Here is a 21850-nt window from a genome sequence, read left to right as displayed (position 1 = left end):
AGTGCTGTTGACGGTAAGCTCTACATTCATTTGTATAGGAGCGCCAAAGGTATCTGTGTACAACCCTTGGAATAGCAGTTGGTGGACAGCTATGAGCAATCTGCCTGCTGCTGCCAAATCAATGATTGCTGTTTATGGCAACTTGTGAGTGAAATAAAAAACACTTACGGACTGCCCCCTAGTGGTGACATCAAGGGTCTGCTTTCCAAAGTATCTTAAAAGGGAACTCTGGTACTCAATAACTCATTTTATTTCGCTTCATTGTGTCTAAGTAATTCAGTAATATACTTCTTCTTCTCCCTGATGGAAGTTCTGTAGTTTTTGTTATTCAGGATTACAGTCGTCCACCGCTGTTCACGTGTCAGCGCCATGTTGTTGTCAGAGCGTCAGCGCTGACCTTCGTGAATGGGTGCAGCTGTGGTTTTTTTTCCCCTGCCCCCCGTTGTCAGCATGTTCTCCTATCAACACTATGAATATGCATTTTGTCTAATATCCAGAAAGCAAGTGCAGGTATGTGGCACAGACGCTGCTGATTGGCTGCAACACTTGGGAGCAATGCCGGCTGAGAGGCTAAGTGAAGGGCCCAACAAACAAGTTTGGTAGGCGGAGTAGGGAAATAGGGTGGGCTGGGATGGTATGTAAAACCCCCAAATAAGGGAGGGAAAAAAAACAGAGTGGGCAACATTCACGAACATAGCGGCCGGAAGGAAAGCCGTAAATATCTACCACAGTGACTACTGGGACAAGTAGTACGCGTAGCGGCAAAGAACAGGAAATGCATAGATATGGACAATGGCGAACTGGAGGGACAAGAGAGGACAAACGAGCAATAAACGCACAAAAAACAACAGACAACAAAGCGCTGACGCACAGAAACTTTCAAAGGGAGTAAAAGGAAAAAACCTGCATGGTTTTGTTAAATTAACACTTTAAAGTGGTGACAATGTGATTTTGGGGTTCTCACTGCTATTGTGAGCCCTCTATGTTGTACATCACAAAAGCAGTCCTGCAGTTATTGGTGGAATCCTACAATCCCTACAAAAACAAAAAACGCCGCCTTCCTTTATCATTCGGCCACCTGAATGCTTATTTTAGTAACTGCTAAAAAACCTTAATTAATTTCCTGAGAGCCTTAGATGACCAGAAAGGCACAATCCCTGCACTCCCCCGGATTGTTTGCGGATACAAAGTTTCAGGGATTACGGTTTTAATTGCTCTATGACAATGTGGCTTTTTCTCAAAAGGCTTATATCTGATGTCGGTAATCTATAAACATTTCAACAGAAGCGTTTATTTGAGGAGATTAGAATTGATGTGTGGAAGGACATAAAATCCTTGAGCCATTTGTAAGGGTTATTAATAAAAGATTAGTCTCTGCTGGAAGCCCCCATACCCCACACATTCTGATAAAGCCAGCTCTGCCATATTGGAGGGAACTTGTATACGGATGAGATTTTTAATATGTCATGACAGTGTAATGTCATTAAGTAAGGGCCACATTGTATGTGCACACAAAGGCAAGGCATGCACCCAACTGCGCACCATTCTGGAGAGGAAGAGTAAAACAAAAGACCCACTTACATACTGCCAGCCGAAATGTACTGGTGCAAAGCCATCCTAGGAGGAGGGTGCCAGGATTTCTTCTGTCCTTTTGTTTCTTTTGTATTTTATCTATTAGAAAAGCTGAGGCAGTGGCTGTAATTGTTGAGTAAGGAAAACAAATGTATGCCAACAATTATATACAAACAATAGTTAATTTTTGAGCCCATGCTAGGTAAAATAAAACGTGTACATGTTTAGAGATACTTACATGAAACACAGACAAAAAATAATTAGTATTTTTCGTCATATAAGATGCTCCGGCATATAAGACTCACCTAATTTTATAGGATAAAAATCTAGAAAATAAAGATTCTGAACCAAATACAATGTAAAGTATAGGACAGTGATCTTCTACCTGCGGACCTTCACATGTTGCAAAACTACAACTCCCAGCATGCCCGGACAGCCGTTGGCTGTCCGGGCATGCTGGGAGTTGTAGTTTTGCAACATCTGGAGGTCCGCTGGTTGAAGACCACTGGTATAGGACGTAGTACTCACGTGTCCCCGCCGCTCCACACCCATCATCACTGCCCTGGATGTCGCCCTCCATCGCTGTCGCAGCGTCCCCGGGGTGTCCCCGCCGCTCCGGAAAGTGTCTGCTGCCCGGTATCCTCGCTCTCCGTTGCCGCCATGACGTCGCTACGCACGCCGCTCCTATTGGATGATGTGACGACGTGATGACGACAAAGGAGAGCACCGGCCATGCAGGGGATCCCAGCACGGAGCAGACACCGAGGAGGCAGGTAAGGTCCCTCCCAGTGTCCTGTAAGCTGTTCGGGACGCCGCGATTTCACCGAGGCGGTCCCGAACAGCCCGACTGAACAGCCAGGTTAGTGTTATTTTCGCTTCAGACGCGGCGGTCACCTTTGATCGCCGCGTCTGAAGGGTTAATACAGGGCATCACCGCGATCGGTGATGTCCCTTATTAGCTGCGGGTCCCGGGACCGCCGTGATAAGTGGGTATTCGCCTTATGAGACGCACTAACTTCCCCCCCCCAGTTTACTGGGGAAGAAAAAGTGCGTGTTATACGGTGAAAAATACGGTACGTTGGCAGACATGGACGATGCTAAGGTTAGAATAAACTTATTGGACCAGAGACAATAGACATAAAGCCAAGTCTTCATTCACTTTGTCATGGATAAAAATTCCTCTGTTAGTCCTACAAAGGAACTTAAGAACATGATTCATGTGCTCAGCCAGACACTGTCCATATTCTGTTTGCTGCCAAAATAGATCATAAATGAAAACCAGCATCAGCTCCACATTCTGTCTGTTACAGCTACAAATATTAGAAGAACACTGTTTGATGGCTTTCATAGGCTGAATGTCCCACTGCTATTGGTAAATGCTATTGATAGACGGGTCTATAATCTCCATCCACCATGCCAAGAGCCGGTGCTGCTTTCTTCTGGTGTTTTCACTGCTAAATAAATAGCCCCTGAAATTAGTAATTTGTCATATTTACGGCAATATCCCTAAAACTGTTGGTACATTCAAGCATTAGTTATAGATTGATCAGATCAAAATTGGCAATCTGCTGACTTTTCTATTGCTATTTTATGCTTAGAAAAAGTGTCTGCATTCCGAGTTTCTGTTTGTCGCTGTTTACTTTAGAGATGAAACCATACAAATGACCTGCTTAGCCCCGAAAATCAATCATACACAGTGGGATTGAGCATGGCTCATAAACAGCAAAACCAAGGTACCAAAAATTGATTCCAGACCAAAAGGGAGACATTTATATCGATCTCAATGGATGAGCATCCTTCCGGGCTTTGAAATGTTGTAGTCAGTCTTGTCCTTGTCTGACTTTGACGTTCAGGGTACCATTTTGTGTTACAATATTGAGCAAAAAAAAATTATCTTTTGATGACATTGAACAGTTGGGACTTTTATGGGAAGAATTAGTTGAGAAAGAAATACACCAAAATATGAAGTGGTCATTGATAGTTCATAGTTCAATCAATTTATTTTGTTTATCCATAAACCCCTTTCCGACCCATGACATACATCGTTGTAAATTATTACATTCTTGATCCCACACGGTCAACGATGTAAACCAAAAAAATTTCAAATGCCAAAATTGCAGATTTTTTATTACATTATATCCCAAAAAATGGAATAAAAGTGATGAAAAGCCAGAAATACACAAGTCTTTCAGTTAAAAACAAAAGCACATGACTCAAAAAATAAACCCTTACACAGCTCCGTAGGTGGAAAAATAAAACTGTGTGGCCATGAGAGACGTGGCACTATGGCAACTGACTGAATCATGTGACTTAAAGAGGTACTCCGGTGGAAAACATGTTTTTTTTTTTTTTTAATCAACTGGTGTCAGAAAATTAAACCGATTTGTAAATTACTTCGATTAAAAAAAATCTTTATCCTTACAGTAGCTGCTATATACTATAGAGAAAGTTCTTTTCTTTTTGGATTTCCTTTCTTTTTTCTGTCCGCAGTGCTCTCTGCTGAAATCTCTGTCCGTATCAGGAACTGTCCAGAATAGGAGCAAATCCCCATAGCAAACCTAAGCTGCTCTAGACAGTTCCTGATACAAACAGAGGTGTCATCAGAGAGCACTGTGGACAGAAAATAAATAAATCCAATAACAAAAGAACTTTCTCTGTAATAAACAGCTTCTAATAAGTACTGGAAGGATAAAGGTTTTTTAATAGAAGCGATTTACAAATCTGTTTAACTTTCTGTCAACAGTCTATTAAAAAAAATATTTTCCACCAGAGTACCCCTTTAAATACAAACACGTCCTATCCGGTTTTGCTGCTTACTACCTGGAAATACTGTGTATCTACATCCTCGTGGTGTTATACTGAAAACTGTATATTGTAATCAGCACAGTTTTCTGTATATAGAATGTACATCATGTAGTTCTGAGTATATAGACATGATAGTGCGTTCTTTACTATGTATCACTTGTCACATTGTATAATGTTTTATGATATTTTTATACACTTTGTGTGTGTGTCTGTATGTATATATATATATATATATATATATATATATGTGTGTGTGTGTGTGTCTGTGTGTGTGTATGTGTGTATATATATATATATATATATATATATATATTTGTACTGATTGATTTAATTATTTTATTGGTCCTGTGTGACCATAATTATTTATCCTGTTGATTGAGAATGGCTTGGTGAGCAAGCCGAAACGTCACATTAAGTGAATAAAGATACACATTTTTTTTTCACCATACTGGAGTTGCTGCTGTGTTTTTTTTTATTTGACTATGCTACAGGGGCTGTAAAGTTAGTGTAGTTCATAATATAGTGTCTGTCTGTACCTGTGTGCGACGGTTTTCTCACAATTCTTCTGTGATTTTCACCCCAATATTTATTTTTAACTGCATACAAAATGACTGCTGTCTCGGAATTTTTCTCAGCTTGCAATATGGTGGAGACCTGACTCACTAGTCAGCTGATGATAGGGAGCCTGTCTGCTTCAATAGGTGGAGAGAGCAATCTGCAAGTAATGCAACAGCTGGAGGCACTGATTGAAGACCACAGGTCTGCAGCTCATTTAGTTTCAATGGGTGAGGTAGCTGATGTGTGGGAAGGAGGAAAATTGAATCATGGGATTTGTAGGCAAACAAGATAACAGGAAATACAAGTTCACAAAAAGCTAGCCACAGTGTTATGGTAATCTCACAGCATAGCCATTTAGCCCAAGACAAGCGCAGATCCTTCTTAGCATGTCCATTACTGTCTGCCAGGTACGTACTAAAATCACCTTATGCTGGATAACCCCTTTAATGTTGATGGTATGAAAAAGACCCTTTTTCCCACCAATATTGGGTACCACTGTTAGGGACAAACGCAACTTCCCAGCTCAGTCTCACATGCACTCCTCATTCACACTAGACATTGAGCATAATGTACCCTCAAACAATCCCTAATCAAGCAACAGCATGCTGCCACCAGTTATCCAATATGGGCAATAGGTCCCAACACACACTATATAGTCACTTTTACCAACTGTTTTCTAGTGGATGAAAAGGTAACACGTACAAGTCACAACTTATACTCTACATTAATACTTGGTTATTTAAAGTAACAAGGAAATATCTATTGAATCTGAGAATTAAATATGGCAAAGTACAATACACAATCGCTGATCAGTGATTGATGGCAATCCTATGAAGAAAAGGCCATCAATCATATTGTCCTAAAAAGCACATTAACCACTTAAGGACCTAGGGCGTATGGATACGCCTTGACGTCCTGGTACTTAAGTACCCAGGACGTATCCATACGCCCGTGGGAATTTCGGTCCGGGCCGGGGTGACTGCTGATATCAATTAGCAGGCACCCCGTGCAAATGCCCAGGGGGGTCATCAGACCCACCCCCGTCGGCGATCGGCGCAAATCGCAAGTGAATTCACACTTGCGATTTGCGCCGATTCCGGGTCATACGGGTCTATTGTGACCCGGTGACCCGGAATAGAAGGGGGATCGTGGTTGTCTAAGACACCCACGATCCCCCTGTAGGCATAGGAGTGAGGTGGCAGGGTTGCCACCCCTCCTATCCCTGCTATTGGTCTGCTATTGATCGTCAGAGGCGACGACCAATAGCAGACCGGGGGCGGGGGGGGTTAACTATCGTTTTCCCCGTCCTGCCCACCCACAATAGGCGGGGCAAAACGGGAACCGAAGGGGACCGGGCGCCGACGTCCACTTACCGATCCGGAGGCTGCGGCGACGTTGCGTCTGAAGAGGACGGCTGCCGGGATCCTACGGAAGCCGGTAAGTAGATCTGGAGGGCTACAGTCTGATACCGTGGTCTCTAACTGTAGCCCTCCAGATGTTGCAAGACTACAACTCCCAGCATGCCCAGACAGCTGTTTGGGCATGCTGGAATATGTAGTTTTGCAACAGCTGGAGGGCTGCAGTTTGAGACCACTATACAGTGGTCTCTAAACTATATCCCTCCAGATGTTGCAAAACTACAACTCCTAGCATGCCCACATAGCTGTTTGTTGTCTGGGCATGCTGGGAGTTGTAGTTTTGCAACATCTGGAGGTCCACAGTTTGGAGATCACTGTGCAGTGGTCTAAAAACTGTAGCTCTCCAGATATTGCAAAACTGCAATTCCCAGCATGCCCAGAAGGCAAACAGCTGTCTCGGCATGCTGGGAGTTGTAGTTGGGTACCTCCAGCTGTTGCATAACTACATCTCCCAGCATGCCCTTCGGTGATTAGTACATGCTGGGAGTTGTAGTTTTGCAACAGCTGGAGGCACACTGGTTGAAAAATATTGAGTTAGGTAACAGAACCTAACTGAAGGTTTTCCAACCAGTGTTCCTCCAGCTGCTGCAAAACTACAACTCCCAGCATGCACGGTCTGTCAGTACATGCTGGGAGTTGTAGTTTTGAAACAGCTGGAGGTTTGCCCCCCCATGTGAACGTACAGGGTACATTCACATAGGCGGGTTTACAGTAAATTTCCTGCTTCAAGTTTGGGCTGCGGCAAATTTTCTGCCGCAGTGCAAACTCCTAGCGGGAAATTCACCGTGACCCGCCAGTGTGAATGTACCCTAAAAACACTACACTACACTAACACCTAATAAAGGGTAAAACACTACATATACACCCCTTACACTGTCCCCCCCCCCCCCAATAAACAATTTAAAACGTCTTGTACGGCAGGGTTTCCAAAACGGAGCCTCCAGCTGTTACAAAACAACAACTCCCAGCATTTCTGGACAGGCATGCTGGGAGTTTAGCAACAGCTGGAGGCACCCTGTTTGGGAATCACTGGCGTAGAATACCCCTATGTCCACCCCTATGCAATCCCTAATTTAGTCCTCAAATGCGCATGGTGCTCTCTTACTTCGGAGCCCTGTCGTATTTCAAGGAAACAGTTTAGGGCCACATATGGGGTATCTCTGTACTCGGGAGAAATTACACTGCAAATTTTACCTTTTACCGCTTGTGAAAAGGAAAAGTTGGGGTCTACACCAGCCTGTTAGTGTAAAAAAAATAAAACATTTTACACTAACATGCTGGTGTTGCCCCATACTTTTTATTTCCACAAGCGGTAAAAGGAAAAAAAGACCCCCAAAATTTGTAACGCAAATACCCCAGATGTGGGCGTAAAATGCTCTGCGGGCACACAACAAGGCTCAGGAGTGAGAGCGCATCATGTACATTTGAGGCCTAAATTGGTGATTTGCACAGGGGTGGCTTATTTTACAGCGGTTCTGACAAACGCAAAAAAAAAAAAATACCCACATGTGACCCCATTTTGGAAACTACACCCCTCACCGAACGTGACAAGGGGTATAGTGAGCCTGAACACCCCACAGGTGTTTGACGAATTTTCATTAAAGTTGGATGGGAAAAGGAAAAAAATTATATTTTTTCACTAAAATGCTGGTGTTACCCTAAATTTTTCATTTTCACATCGGGAAATAGGAAAAAAGCCCCCCCAAATTTTTAACCCCATCTCTTCTGAGTAAGAATATACCCCATATGTGAATTTAACCCCTTAAGGACGCAGCCCTTTTTCACCTTAAGGACTGAGCCCTTTTTCGCAATTCTGACCACCGTCACTTTACAAATTAATAACGCGAAAACGCTTTTACCGAATATTCTGATTCTGAGATTGTTTTTTCGTGACATATTCTACTTTATTTTGGTGGTAAATTTTCAGCGTTACTTGCATCCTTTTTTGGTGAAAAATCCCAAAATTTCATGAAAATTTTGAAAATGTTGCATTTTTCTAACTTTGAAGCTCTCTAATTGTAAGGAAAATGGATATTCCAAATAAATGTTATTTTTATTCACAAATACAATATGTCTCCTTTATGTTGGCATCATAAAATGGACATATTTTTGCTTTTTGAAAAAATTAGAGAGCTTCAAAGTAGAGCAGCAATTTTCAAAAATGTCATGAAAATTGCTAAATCTGAAGGGACAGATGTTACAGAACTACAACTCCCAGCATGCCTGGGCAGTCTAGGCATGCTGAGAGTTGTAGTTTGGCAACATCTGGAGGGCTATTGTTTGGGCACCCCTGTAACAGTGGTCTCCAAACTGTGACCCTCCAGATGTTGCAAAACTACAACTCCCAGCATGCCCAGACAGCCTTTGGCTCTCTGGGCATGCTGGGAGTTGCAGTTTGGCCCCCCTAGTGGTTGCCACAGTAAAGATCGATTTACTTTCACTTTCAATCCCCCCCCCCCACTGTGGATTCCCTACCTGATCAGGATCCTGCAGGCTCCAGCGCAGATCCCAGGTCCCCAGGCATCTTCTCCTGCAGGTACGGCCTCCATCTTCTTTCCAGAGCCCCTTGACATCCAGGGGCGGGCAGAACGGGGGATTGCCATGGCAACCCCCTGTCCTGCGCTGCCATTGGTCAGAACTCCGTTCTGAGTAATGGCAGGGGATAGGAGTAGATCGCAGCTTTGCGATCTCACTCCAATCCTTTGGGTTGATCGGGGTTGTTGCTGACAACTCCGATCAGCCCTATTTTCCGGGTGATCGGGTCACCAGAGACCCGATCAGCCCGGAATTGGAGAAAATCGCATGTCTGAATTGACATGCGATTTTCTCCGATCGCCGACATGGGGGGGTCTCAGGACCCCCCTGGGCGATGTGCCAGGGTGCCTGCTGAATGATTTCAGCAGGCATCCGGCTCCGGTCCCAAACCGGCTAGCGGTGGGGACCGGATTTCCCACGGGCGTATGGATACGCCCTGCGTCCTTAAGGACTCGGAATGCAGGGCGTATCCATACGCCCTGCGTCCTTAAGAGGTTAAAGTGCTCTGCGGGCGAACTACAATGCTCAGAAGAGAAGGAGCACCATTGGAATTTTGTAGAGAAAATTTGTCCGGAATTGAAGGCCACATGTGTTTACAAAGCCCCCATAGTGCCAGAACAATGTGACCCCATTTTGGAAACTACACCCCTCACGTAATGTAATAAGGGGTACATTGAGAATTTACGCCCCACAGGTGTCTGACAGATTTTTGGAACAGTGGTCCGTAAAAATGAAAAATTAAATTTTTCATTTGCACAGCCCACTGTTCCAAAGATCTGTGGGGTGTATATACTCACTGCACCCCTTATTAAATTCTGTGAGGGGTGTAGTTTCCAAAATGGGGTCACATGTGGGGGGTTCCACTGTTCTGGCACCACGGGGGGCTTTGTAAACGCACATGGCCCCTGACTACCATTCCAAACTAATTCTCTTTCCAAAAGCTCAATGGTGCTCCTCCTCTTCTGAGCATTGTAGTTCGCCAGCAGAGCATTTTATGTCCTAACAAGGGGTATTTCCATACTCAGAAGAAATGGGGTTACACACTTTGGGGGTCATTTTCTCCTATTACCCCTTGTAAAAATGTAAAATTTAGGGGAAAAACTGCATTTTAATAAAAAAAAAATTATTTGCATTTACACATCCAACTTTATCGAAAAGTCGTCAAACACCTGTGGGGTGTTAAGGCTCAGCAGACCCCTTGTTACGTTCCTTGAGGGGTGTAGTTTCCAAAATAGTATGCCATGTGGGTATTTTTTGCTGTTCTGGCACCACAGGGGCTTCCTAAATGCGACATGCCCCCAAAAAACCATTTCAGCAAAAGTTGCTTTCAAAAAGCTCCTTCTCTTCTGAGCATTGTAGTTCGCCCGCAAAGCATTTTATGTCCTAACATGTGGTATTTCCTTACTCAGAAGAGATGGGGTTACAAATTTGGGGGGGCATTTTCTCCCATTACCCTTTGTAAAAATGGTAAATTTGGGGGAAAAACCTGCACTTTCGTGAAAAAATTTTTTTTTCATTTACACATCCGACTTTAACGAAAAGTCGTCAAACACCTGTGGGGTGTTAAGGCTCACTGGACCCCTTGTTACGTGCCTTGAGGGGTCTAGTTTCCAAAATGGTATGCCATGTTGGGGTTTTCTGCTGTTCTGGCACCATAGGGGCTTCCTAAATGTGACATGCCCCCCAAAAAACATTTCAGCAAAATTCCCTCTCCAAAATCCTATTGTCGCTCCTTCCCTTCTGAGCCCTCTAGTGCACCCGCCGAACACTTGACATACACATATGAGGTATTTCCTTACTCGAGAGAAATTGGGTTACACATTTTGGGGGGATTTTTCATCTATTACCCCTTGTAAAAATTCAAAAACAGGGTCTACAAGAACATGCGAGTGTAAAAAATGAAGATTTTGAATTTTCTCCTTCACTTTGCTGCTATTCCTGTGAAACACCTAAAGGGTTAACACACTTACTGAATGTCATTTTGAATACTTTGAGGGGTGCAGTTTTTATAATGGGATCATTTGTGGGGAATTTCTAATATGAAGGCCCTTCAAATCCACTTAAAAAGTGAACTGGTCCCTGAAAAATTCCGATTTTGAAAATGTTGTGAAAAATTGGAAAATTGCTGCTGAACTTTGAAGCCCTCTGATATCTTCCAAAAGTAAAAACATGTCAATTTTATGATGCAAACATAAAGTAGACATATTGTATATGTGAATCAATGTATAATTTATTTGGAATATCCATTTTCCTTACAAGCAGTGAGCTTCAAAGTTAAAAAAATGCAAAATTTTCAATTTTTTCATCAAATTTTTGAATTTTTCACCAAGAAATGATGCAAGTATCGACAAAATTTTACCACTAACATAAAGTAGAATATGTCACAAAAAAACAATCTCGGAATCAGAATGAAAGGTAAAAGCATTCCAGAGTTATTAATGTCTGAAGTGACAGTGGTCAGATGTTCAAAAAATGGCCGGGTCCTTAAGGTATATTTGGGCTGGGTCCTTAAGGGGTTAAAGAGGTACTCCACTGGAAAACTGTTTTTTAAATCATCTGGTTCCAGAAAGTTACAGATTTGTAAATTACTTTTATTTTAAAATATTAATCCTTCCAGTACTTATCAGCTGAGGTATGCTCCACAGGAAGTTGTTTTCTTTTTGAATGTTCTTTCTGTCTGACTCTGCTGACACCTCTGATCATGTCAGGAACTTTCCAGAGCAGGAGAGGTTTGTTATGGGAATTTGGTCATACTCCGGACATTTCCTAAAATGGACTGAGGTGTCGGCAGAGAGCACTGTGGTCAGACAGAAAAGAAGTTCAAAAATAAAAGACATTCCTGTGGAGCATACAGCAGCTCATAAGTAGTGGAAGGATTAAGATTTTTAAATAGAAGTAATTTACAAATCTGTTTAACTTTCTGGCACCAGTTGATTTAAAAACAAAAATTTTCAAGTGCAGTACCCCTTTAATATGTACAAAATTTTTTTTTTTTTTTTTTAAAGGGGACACACCAACAAAGCCAGTTATGAAATGTAAAAAAAAAAATCTGTTACTTAGCTATTCTGCTGCTTTACTTATAGGGATATGCATTCACGGCTATTGGTAAACGCATGAGGGCATGGTTTAGGCCATTTGTTCACCGTCGTGGGAACGCAGCCTAAGTTTGTGGCATAAATACTTTTGCAACTGTGGTGGTCATGACTGGGACAGATTTTTATCCTCTGGAAATAAGCAGAGATCTTAAAAACTCTAAGGAATTTAAATAAAAAATTATATTTGAAACCCGCACAACTTTTTACTATACAGCGTGTAAGCTTTATTTCCTGAAACTGTAATAGTCCTTTAAGAAACAGTATGGTATTTCAAGGATCCAGTTCAGGAAGGCACCAAGCTTCCTCCTTCCCAAAAGTTACTCATAAAGTGTATGTTCCTGTTCTCATTTATGATTAGTAACCAAATCCTCAGGGCCCCTGATAGCATGTGTGTCTGTATTTAGTTACATTGTGATCTAATGATATCTCTCTGTTCCTCCTATTTCAGAGCTTTAAGGAAGAAGAAGCCAGAGCCGACTGATTATAGCAAAATGAAGCCTGGGCAGAAACGTAAAATAATGTGAGTACAGAATAGGCAGACATGTGGAAATACAGACATTTTTATTTTTCAGTAGTTGTATCAGGAAAGCATTTATGTCTTCAGAGTTAAGTAACAAATTCAGCAGTTGTTCTCTTAGTGTCATTTTTAGATTGGTTTTCCAGACTTTTCCAGGCAATTTCCGTCTTCACATCCAATTTTTTTTTTTTTTGTTTAACTGTTTATGTCACTAAAATAAAATAATGAAGCAACTGTGCATTAGGTAAATGGGTTCTCAGATGTAAATAATAAAACAATGACAACATACACTATATTCACTATGCAGAGTCTAGTTGTGGCCCCCCGATGCTTCCATGTACTTTATGGCATGCTCTCCCTGTACTGCCAGTTAGGAGGTGAGTGTATTTGGAACATGAACGACAGAGCAGGGAGATCACGTTATCAGTGGAAGTAACCAGAGAGACAGAATGGAGCAGCAACAGCAGCATTGGACTCTCAAAGATGAGTATAGTGTATGCAGAACCCCATAAAAACATACCTAGGATTTTGTCCTCCTACGCCGACCAATGTATCTCCGTGATAATGGACAACAATGGTCTGTATAGTCACAGAAGAAACACACACAGTAGGAAATCTTGAATAATGGCCAGCTGCTCTCACTCCTGATACCCGCTGTAATCGCAAGTTATAAGCTGATAAAGTGTGCGGCAGCGTGCTCAATTTCCTAGTCGGCCGGTGGATCTGACTTTATCTCTTCATAGACTTATGCAGAGAAAAGGTCTGATTTGATTGACAGCCAAGGAGAGGTGTGTGCCACTTCACACAGCTATAACTCGCAATCGCAGTGGATCTCAGGAGGTGCAACCTCAACGATTGACATGTCTGGGCAACATGCCAAAGTTGTTTTGAATTACACAAAGCCTATGTCTCTACTAGTGGGGATCCCACCTTGAAAGTGTACCTGTCATCAACAAAAACTTTTTATATAAAGTAGATAATACCATTATATGTACAGGGTGGGCCATTTAAATGGATAAACCTTAATAAAATGGGAATGGTTGGTGATATTAACTTTCTGTTTGTGGCACATTAGTATATGTGAGGGGGAAAACTTTTCAAGATGGGTGGTGACCATTTTGGCCATTTTGAAGTAGGCCATTTTGAATCCAACTTTTGTTTTTCAATAGGAAAACAAGAAAAACAATGATGTGCTTGGTTTTAACGTAACGTTATTCTTTCATGAGTTATTTACAAGTTTCTGACCACTTATAAAATGTGTTCAATGTGCTGCCCATTGTGTTGGATTGTCAATTCAACCCTCTTCTCCCACTCTTCACACACTGATAGCAACACCGCAGGAGAAATGCTAGCACAGGCTTCCAGTATCCGTAGTTTCAGGTGCTGCACATCTCGTATCTTCACAGCATAGACAATTGCTTTCAGATGACCCCAAAGATAAAAGTCTAAGGGGGTCAAATAGGGAGACCTTGGGGGCCATTCAACGGGCCCACGACGACCAATCCACTTTCCAGGAAACTGTTCATCTAGGAATGCTCGGACCTGACACCCATAATGTGGTGGTGCACCATCTTGCTGGAAAAACTCAGGGAATGTGCCAGCTTCAGTGCATAAAGAGGGAAACACATCATCATGTAGCAATTTCACATATCCAGTGGCCTTGAGGTTTCCATTGATGAAGAATGGCCCCACTATCTTTGTACCCCATATACCACACCATACCATCAATTTGTGTGTTCCAACAGTCTTGGAGGGATCTATCCAATGTGGGTTAGTGTCAGACCAATAGCGGTGGTTTTGTTTGTTAACTTCACCATTCACATAAAAGTTTACCTCATCACTGAACAAAATCTGCGTAAACTAAGGGTCCTGTTCCAATTTTTGTTTTGCCCATTCTGCAGCACCTTAAACTACGGATACTGGAAGCCTGTGCTAGCACTTGTCCTGTGGTGTTGCTATCAGTGTGTGAAGAGTGGGAGAAGAGGGTTGCATTGACAATCCAACACAATGGGCAGCACATTGAACATATTTTATAAGTGGTCAGAAACTTGTAAATAACTCATGAAAGAATAAAGTTACGTTAAAACCAAGCATATCATTGTTTTTCTTGTGATATTCCCAATAAGGTTGATGTGTCACATGACCCTCTTCCTATTGAAAAAACTAAAGTTGGATTCAAAATGTCCGACTTCAAAATTGCCGCCATGGTCACCACCCATCTTGAAAAGTTTACCCCCTCACATATACTAATGTGCCACAAACAGGAAGTTAATATCACCAACCATTCCCATTTTATTAAGGTGTATCCATATAAATGGCCCACCCTGTATATTTGTAATATACATTGGTTAAAAAAATTTATATTTTTGTCCCTGAGGAGTCCAAATACAGGAAGTGAGGCTCTGTGCACTGAGGACAAGCAGGTCTCTGTGCACTGAGGCTCTGTGACTTGCTGCGGGCTCACACATCAGAATGAATGACAAGCCAGCAGACTGCACAGAGTCCTGCTTGTCCTACCCCTCACTTCCTGTGTTTGGACTTCTCATAGAGACACACAGGCAATAGCTACAGGGATACCACTTTTACTCAGAAATATACACATTTTTTAACCAATGTATATTGCAAATAAACATAAAATGGTATTATCTACATTATATAAAATGATTTTGTTGACGACAGGTGGACTGGAAGGCTTATATTCACATCAGTGTATGTCAGTGTAAACTGACATGCGTAAAGTTCCTTTCTTCAGTAAAGTTCCTTTCTTCAGTGTATGATTAGCACTTTCAAGGCAGGACCCCCGCCGGCCGTCTGCTTAGGCCTCCCACACTGAAGTTTCTATGCCCGCCCCCATTGTTTGAATATTCATTATTTTCAACTCCACGTCCTAGTGATGTGGAGTCACATATCCTGAGCGCAGCGCTCTGTATGATGCTGTGTGTACGTTGATACTCAAGTCTCGCTACTCTCGACTTCCGGGTGTAGCGAAGGATCGGCACATGCACATTGCCACTGTGCATGCTCCAGACCCTCGCTACACCCGGATGTCTGGAGTAGCGAGGCTTAAGTATCGACGTACACACAGCATCATGCACATGCACTCTGCAAACAGAGCGCTGCGCTCAGGGGTTTACGACTCCACGTCACTAAGAAGTGGAGTTGAAGATAATAAATATTTAAACAATGGGGGCAGGCATAGAAACTTCAGTGTGGGTGGCCGAAGCAGACGGCCAGCGGGGGTCCCGCCTTGAAAGCGCTAATCATACACTGAAGAAAGGTACTTTACAGGGGCATAACTCGGCTGCTGATGGACCAAAAAAAAGTAAGTGACCCCTGTATGAACTCATGTTCATCCAAATTATAACCCAGTGTATTGGGTTTAGTGTGAGTGAACTTGCTGACAGTTTTCCTGTTAAAATAGCCTGATGTCCTGTTCGTATATTTGTACTTCTATTCATATTGATAATGCTTAGTGGGAAACTATTCATTTGACCGGTTTGCTGAGCAATAAACATGTAAATTGCCTTTCTCCTTCTTTTCCATTATATAAATATGTGTAAATATTTTTATACTTTGTATATAACCCAGTATCCTTTCTATGGCTGCTTGTGCAATCATTAATTTTTTGTTTTACGGCACATGGATTCCTCTATCTCATGCTGTCCTTTGGTTACACTCTTTTAATGTGTTCATGTGTGCATATGTGTGGGCTGCTCCAAAATTATCACTTAAAGGGGTACTCCGGTGAAAACCTTTATTCTTTTAAATCAACTGGTGGCAGAAAGTTAAACATATTTGTAAATTACTTCTATTAAAACATCTTAATCCTTCCTGTACTTATTAGCTGCTGAATACTACAGAGAAAATTCTTTTGTTTTTGGAATGCTCTCTGATGATATCACGAGCACAGTCCTCTCTGCTGACATTATTATAATAACTCTATATTTATTGTTGTCCTTAGTTGGATTTGAACCCAATTCCCCAGCACTGCAAGGCAGCAGTGCTAACCATTGAGCCACCATGCTGCCCTTAGCATACATCTGCTATGCATGGTTGCTAAAATGGACAGAGATGTCAGTAGAGAGCACTGTGCTTGTGATGTCATCAGTGTTCCAAAAAGAAAGGAATTTCCTCTGTAGCATTCAGCAGCTAATAAGTACTGGAAGGATTAAGATTTTTTAATAGAAGTAATTTACAAATATGTTTAACTTTCTGCCACCAGTTGATTTAAAAGAAAAAAGGTTTTCACCGGAGTATCCCTTTAATGAATCACATTGGATACAGCAGGATCAGCTGTTAGAAACTGGCAGGCAGCCGTTTGACGTGCTTTAGGATTTATCGCCATCCTGGAAACCTCCAGAATAACCAGTGGAAAACCATTAGACATAGCCAGACGTACAAAGAATAATATTATACTCTATTACGTCATGTTACGGGGTAGAGACTTCCAAATATGGCTACAATTCTTCATTTTCCTAAGTCTACTTAGAATGTCTGGTTTGCTAATGTTTTATTTATGGGGCTTAATATGTAACAAAAAAGAGGTGTAGAGTAATGGTCATAAAAATAAGATATGTGACCTACATATTCAGTCCAGGTGATCTGTAGTTATATTTATCCATGACCCAAGGTATATGAAGCCCATAAATAATATTACATTTAGGTAGAAAGGGAGCTGCAGTACAATAGTATTCAAGTCCTGCAAGAGTGTTCATGATTTCTTCTCTTCTAATAAAGTGATGGGATATCTCTACGATATACCATCATCTTCTGATCAGTGGGGTCTGACTTCAGGGAGAATTAAAGAGGTCACATAGCTGGTTTAGTGTTTACTGCTTTATTTTTTTCCCCTGCTCAACCAATAACCAGGAGCATTGTTGTGCAAAAAAAACATTGCAGAGAACACAGCGATGTTTCCACTCCATGGGCTTTAAAGGGGTACTCCGCTGCTCAGCGTTTGGAACAAACTGTTCCGAACGCTGGAGCTGTTGCTGGGAGCTTGTGAAGTCATAGCCCCAACCCTTAATGCCATCGCGGATTGTCCCCTCAATGCAAGTCTATGAGAAGGGGGCGTAATGGCTATAGTGTCATTAGCTCCCGGCGCCGGCTCCAGCATTCGGAACAGTTTGTTCGAAATGCTGAGCAGCGGAGTACCCCTTTAAGCAGTCAGACCTTTTTGATCAGGAAGTGTTGCCATATCATAGCAATTTGTCATTGCGTTGATTTGGAAACACCCCTTGAATTTCCTAGACAGTTCAGATCTTTCCTAATTTTTCCGTTTAAAACAGTTTTAGGCTGTCTACATGTCAGGTCTGCTGTCAAACTCTGCAAAAATTCACATGAATTAACATGCTTTCTGCTGCAGAATAGAGCAGATTATCAAAATGTCTTCAAATAATGTTTTTAACGTGTTCTACTGCACCTTGTTTTGACTGTCAGGTCAGGTCCCATCCCATGCTGAAAGTCTTTTAACATATATATATATATGCTAAATGGATGTGGTCTTAAAGAGAAAAACGTCACTCATCAATGACATTTGTCAGTGAAACTCTTTACAGGCTCCCAATGCATAGCAGACCCATATACATATACACCAAAATTGCTTAAAAAAGTTAATGCTGGCTGTGATAGAAAGTAAAGTGGGGATGTCCTTCACTATAAGTTTCTACAGTGTCCAACAAAACTTGGAACATTGAAAAACAGTGGCATTATACAGACAGAACGGTACTTGTCCTTACCTGACATTACCATTTTTGTTTACATCATGTGGACCATTAGATGTGTGCATATTACTAACCGGGCAAAGAGATGGCACCAGAATGCACTGTGGAAAGGTGAGCCAGAGAAGAAGACATTGTGATGTTTTGGAAAACCTTGTGTCCTTGGATTCATGCGGATATTACCTACCTAATCATTGTTACATAAAAGTACAGCTCTTCGTGGATAATGCTCCCTTTATAACTTGTTCAAGAATAGTTTAACAAAAAGTTGAAGTTGGGATAAAAGAGAAATGGAGTGGCTCTTTGTTCAATCGTAACCAATAGCTGCCCGGGCAACCCAATAAAAAACACCTATACCCAAGGTGAAAATAAATGGTACTAATTTACAAGAAGATAATTGGGGCTCAGGGTAAAGGATATGCGGACACAGCTGGCTTAATTAATTACAATATTAATATTTATTAACAGTAGTAATAATTGATTTATTTCAGTTAAGAGACGCAATGTGTGAACCGTGACCCACAGGGTCCTTGTGAAGCCACGGCACTCACTATAATAAGTATTGAATAATATAATAATTTGTATGTTATAATAAGCTAATAAAAATCTAATAAATAAAAGATAATGAGACCAGTCACATAAAAAATTATAGAATAAAAAAATATAAACTTATTCAAGTTCAACAAATAAAGTTTAGCCCTCCTAGGATATTGGTAACCAATAGCAACAGTGAGATTAATAGGCATAAAAGTTTATCCAAATTCTGTGTAGTCTATTAATAGCTTATTGGTTTAATATGGTCAGTATCCAGTTAAATCAGGCAAGTCCATGTAGTCCATTGTAGTCATACAATATAATACTGCTGCTGAAGAAAAGACTGAGTATAGTCTTGAAACGCGTCCAGCCCCCTTTTTATGAACATTGAGACCACTTGCCTAAGCCCTCCGTGAGCCCCACAACCAGTGGTGCCATACCCGGTCAGTTGCCAGCCATTTACGCGCTCCTCCGAGCCACAAGGACGCGGCCGCCACACTTAGCAGAAGCGCTGGAGCTACATCACCCGGAGCCCACTGCCAGCCTCGGCACTGCCACTCTAGGAGACGGCCATGTCTCCGGTAGTGCCCTCTCCCGCAGCGAGAGATAAGTCTGTCTTATTCCTTACTAACAGACACCGCATCTGAATCCAGTGAAGTCCGCAGGAGGGATCGCAGTATCCCCAAAGTGCGCCAGCATCCCTAACCTGGAAGGCATCGGTCCCGGAGTGGTGAGCTTAATTGTATCTACCAACTGCTATTCACTACTGCTACAAACTGTCTAATTGCCGCCAAACATTTTAGAACTGTGTTATTAAGTGACAACTACTCTTAATAGCGCTGCAGGATATGGATTTGCCTGATTTAACTGGATACTGACCGTATTAAACCAATAAGCTATCTATTAATAGCCTAAACAGAATTTGGATAAACTTTTATGCCTATTAATCTCACTGTTGCTATTGGTTACCAATATCCTAGGAGGGCTAAACTTTATTTGTTGAACTTGAATAAGTTTATATTTTTTTATTCTATCATTTTTATGTGATTTGTCTCATTATCTTTTATTTATTAGATTTTTATTAGCTTTTTATAACATACAAATTATTATATTATTCAATACTTATTATAGTGAGTGCCGTGGCTTCACAAGGTCCCTGTGGGTCACTGTTCACACATAGAGTCTCTTAACTGAAATAAATCTATTATTATTACTATATTAATAAATATTAATATTGTAATTAATTAAGCCAGCTGTGTCCGCATATCCTTTACCCTGAGCCCCAATTATCTTCTTGTAAAAAAGTTGAAGTTGTTGAATTGGTTAAAAAAATTCCCCATATCTTTAATCTGGTTGAGCATCTGTAGGATGAGCTGGAAACACAAGTTCGATCTATGGGGTCTCCACCTCATATCTACCTCTTCAGGGTTCTGTTGGCGTCCAGCATGAGCGACCTACGCAATATCAGGCTCCTGATCTTAATGGCTTGGCTGCTCATTGTATATGTAGCTGTGATTCCGACCCTTCACATCAATCTTACCTTCAACTGAAGGACAATTTTTTTTATCCCTACAGATGTTATTTTCTGATTTCAGTTATGAATTATAGCTGTTTTCACCCTTAAAATTGATGCAAGACTGGACATTGCTTTGCGGGATGACCTATAATACTTGGCCTATGAATACTGGGGAAATGAAATTGGTTCATCCGCAGCATTAAGAGCATCTCTACCACTGACTCCATATAAGTCATGTGACACTTGGCCCTGATATTGCAAGAAAGAAGCGATCCAACTATAGCTTATCAATTGAGCCAATGTTTAAGTCAATTCCTCTTATAAAATTGTGAAATTTCTACTTTTATGAATGTGAACAGCCCCAAATTGTGCACAGTGATGTTCACCACCATGTTTCTTTACTGTAAATAGGTTTAGTGCCCTCTTTTCCAACACATTGTCGTAGATTTTGAGAGGCCTTATAATAACGTATTTCATTCAAAATCTTTGCCATTGACTGCTTCATACAAATATGTTCTTGTAAGGCTTTGTTTAGCTGAAAGCAACTTTTTTTGTGTGTCCAACACAGATCTTAGCCATGGATTCACGTGTTAAAGGAAAAAACCCATTGCTGTGAAGACCCCCTCTAACATAGCTGGTTATTAAGTTGTCACTACAATTACCTGTTGTTCTCCCTTTTTCACCCCACCCCCCCGAACACATTTAAATTTGAGGCTTTGAATCCAGACTGTAATCTAAGTGTTACATAGTTTTTTTTTATTGTTTATTTTGTTTGCAACACTAATAGTGTTTCTTGGTCCCTTCCCCTATAGTCACTTACTAACCATGCAGCATGTTAGTTGCTCTGTATGATTTCTGCGTGTTTAGTTTAGCTAACTTTCTTATAAAACATACCATGATTCGTATCCCCTCTATGTCTGTGCAGCTAACTTTGGACTATACATCATTTGCTTTGGCTGTTCGCCTTCGATTTCATTTCTACTAACGTTTTGATTCCAGACCCTGGGGAGCTATATCCACTTCTCAGACATAACAGTTGATGTGCAGAGAGAGCTGGCATGGCTGCCAAGAGTGGAGAACTGATGTACCAAATCTCAGAACTGTGAATGATTAACTCTATTTTGGGAGATTTATCAAAGGATTTATCAAAGGTTTTTCCCGTCTAAAATTGTCGCACAGAAAGTCGCAGTCTAAATACGTGCGACTTTTGCTTTAGAGGATTTTTAGTCCATGATGCATTCTAGGCTATTTTAGGTGTAAAAATGCCTTGGTGCTGAACTTATCAATAGCGACTTTTTGGCGATAATTTGCATCGGGAGAAAGTACGCTGAAATGTCAGACCATGCTTGAGCAGTTATAATACAGTCTAAACCGTAGATCCCAAAGTCAGTGTGCAGAATTTATCAAGAACCGTGCAAATTTTTATCAATCAGGCACACAATAGACCGGCCTAACGCTCTAATGACCCCCCCCATGTGTACCTTCCCCGCCCCCCCCCCCCCCCCATGTGTACCTTCCCCCCCCCCCCCTCCCCTATGTGTACCTTCCCCCCTATGTGTACCTTGGGGAGGAAAGACCTC

At 41.5% G+C, this 21850-nt stretch overlaps 1 protein-coding gene across 1 annotated transcript in view; it reads left to right on the top strand.

Annotated features, from left to right (window-relative positions):
* Positions 1 to 21850, top strand: part of SLX9 (SLX9 ribosome biogenesis factor) — a 145929-nt gene that overhangs the window by 120713 nt on the left and 3366 nt on the right. The window contains exon 5 of the mRNA XM_056534914.1: positions 12432 to 12503. Within this exon, the coding sequence (XP_056390889.1) occupies positions 12432 to 12503 (72 nt within the window). The remainder of the gene's footprint in view (positions 1 to 12431; positions 12504 to 21850) is intronic.

Source organism: Hyla sarda, chromosome 8 (assembly GCF_029499605.1).
Source record: "Hyla sarda isolate aHylSar1 chromosome 8, aHylSar1.hap1, whole genome shotgun sequence".
Classification (NCBI taxonomy): Eukaryota; Metazoa; Chordata; class Amphibia; order Anura; family Hylidae; genus Hyla; species Hyla sarda.
This window is presented reverse-complemented; position numbering and strand designations above follow the sequence as displayed.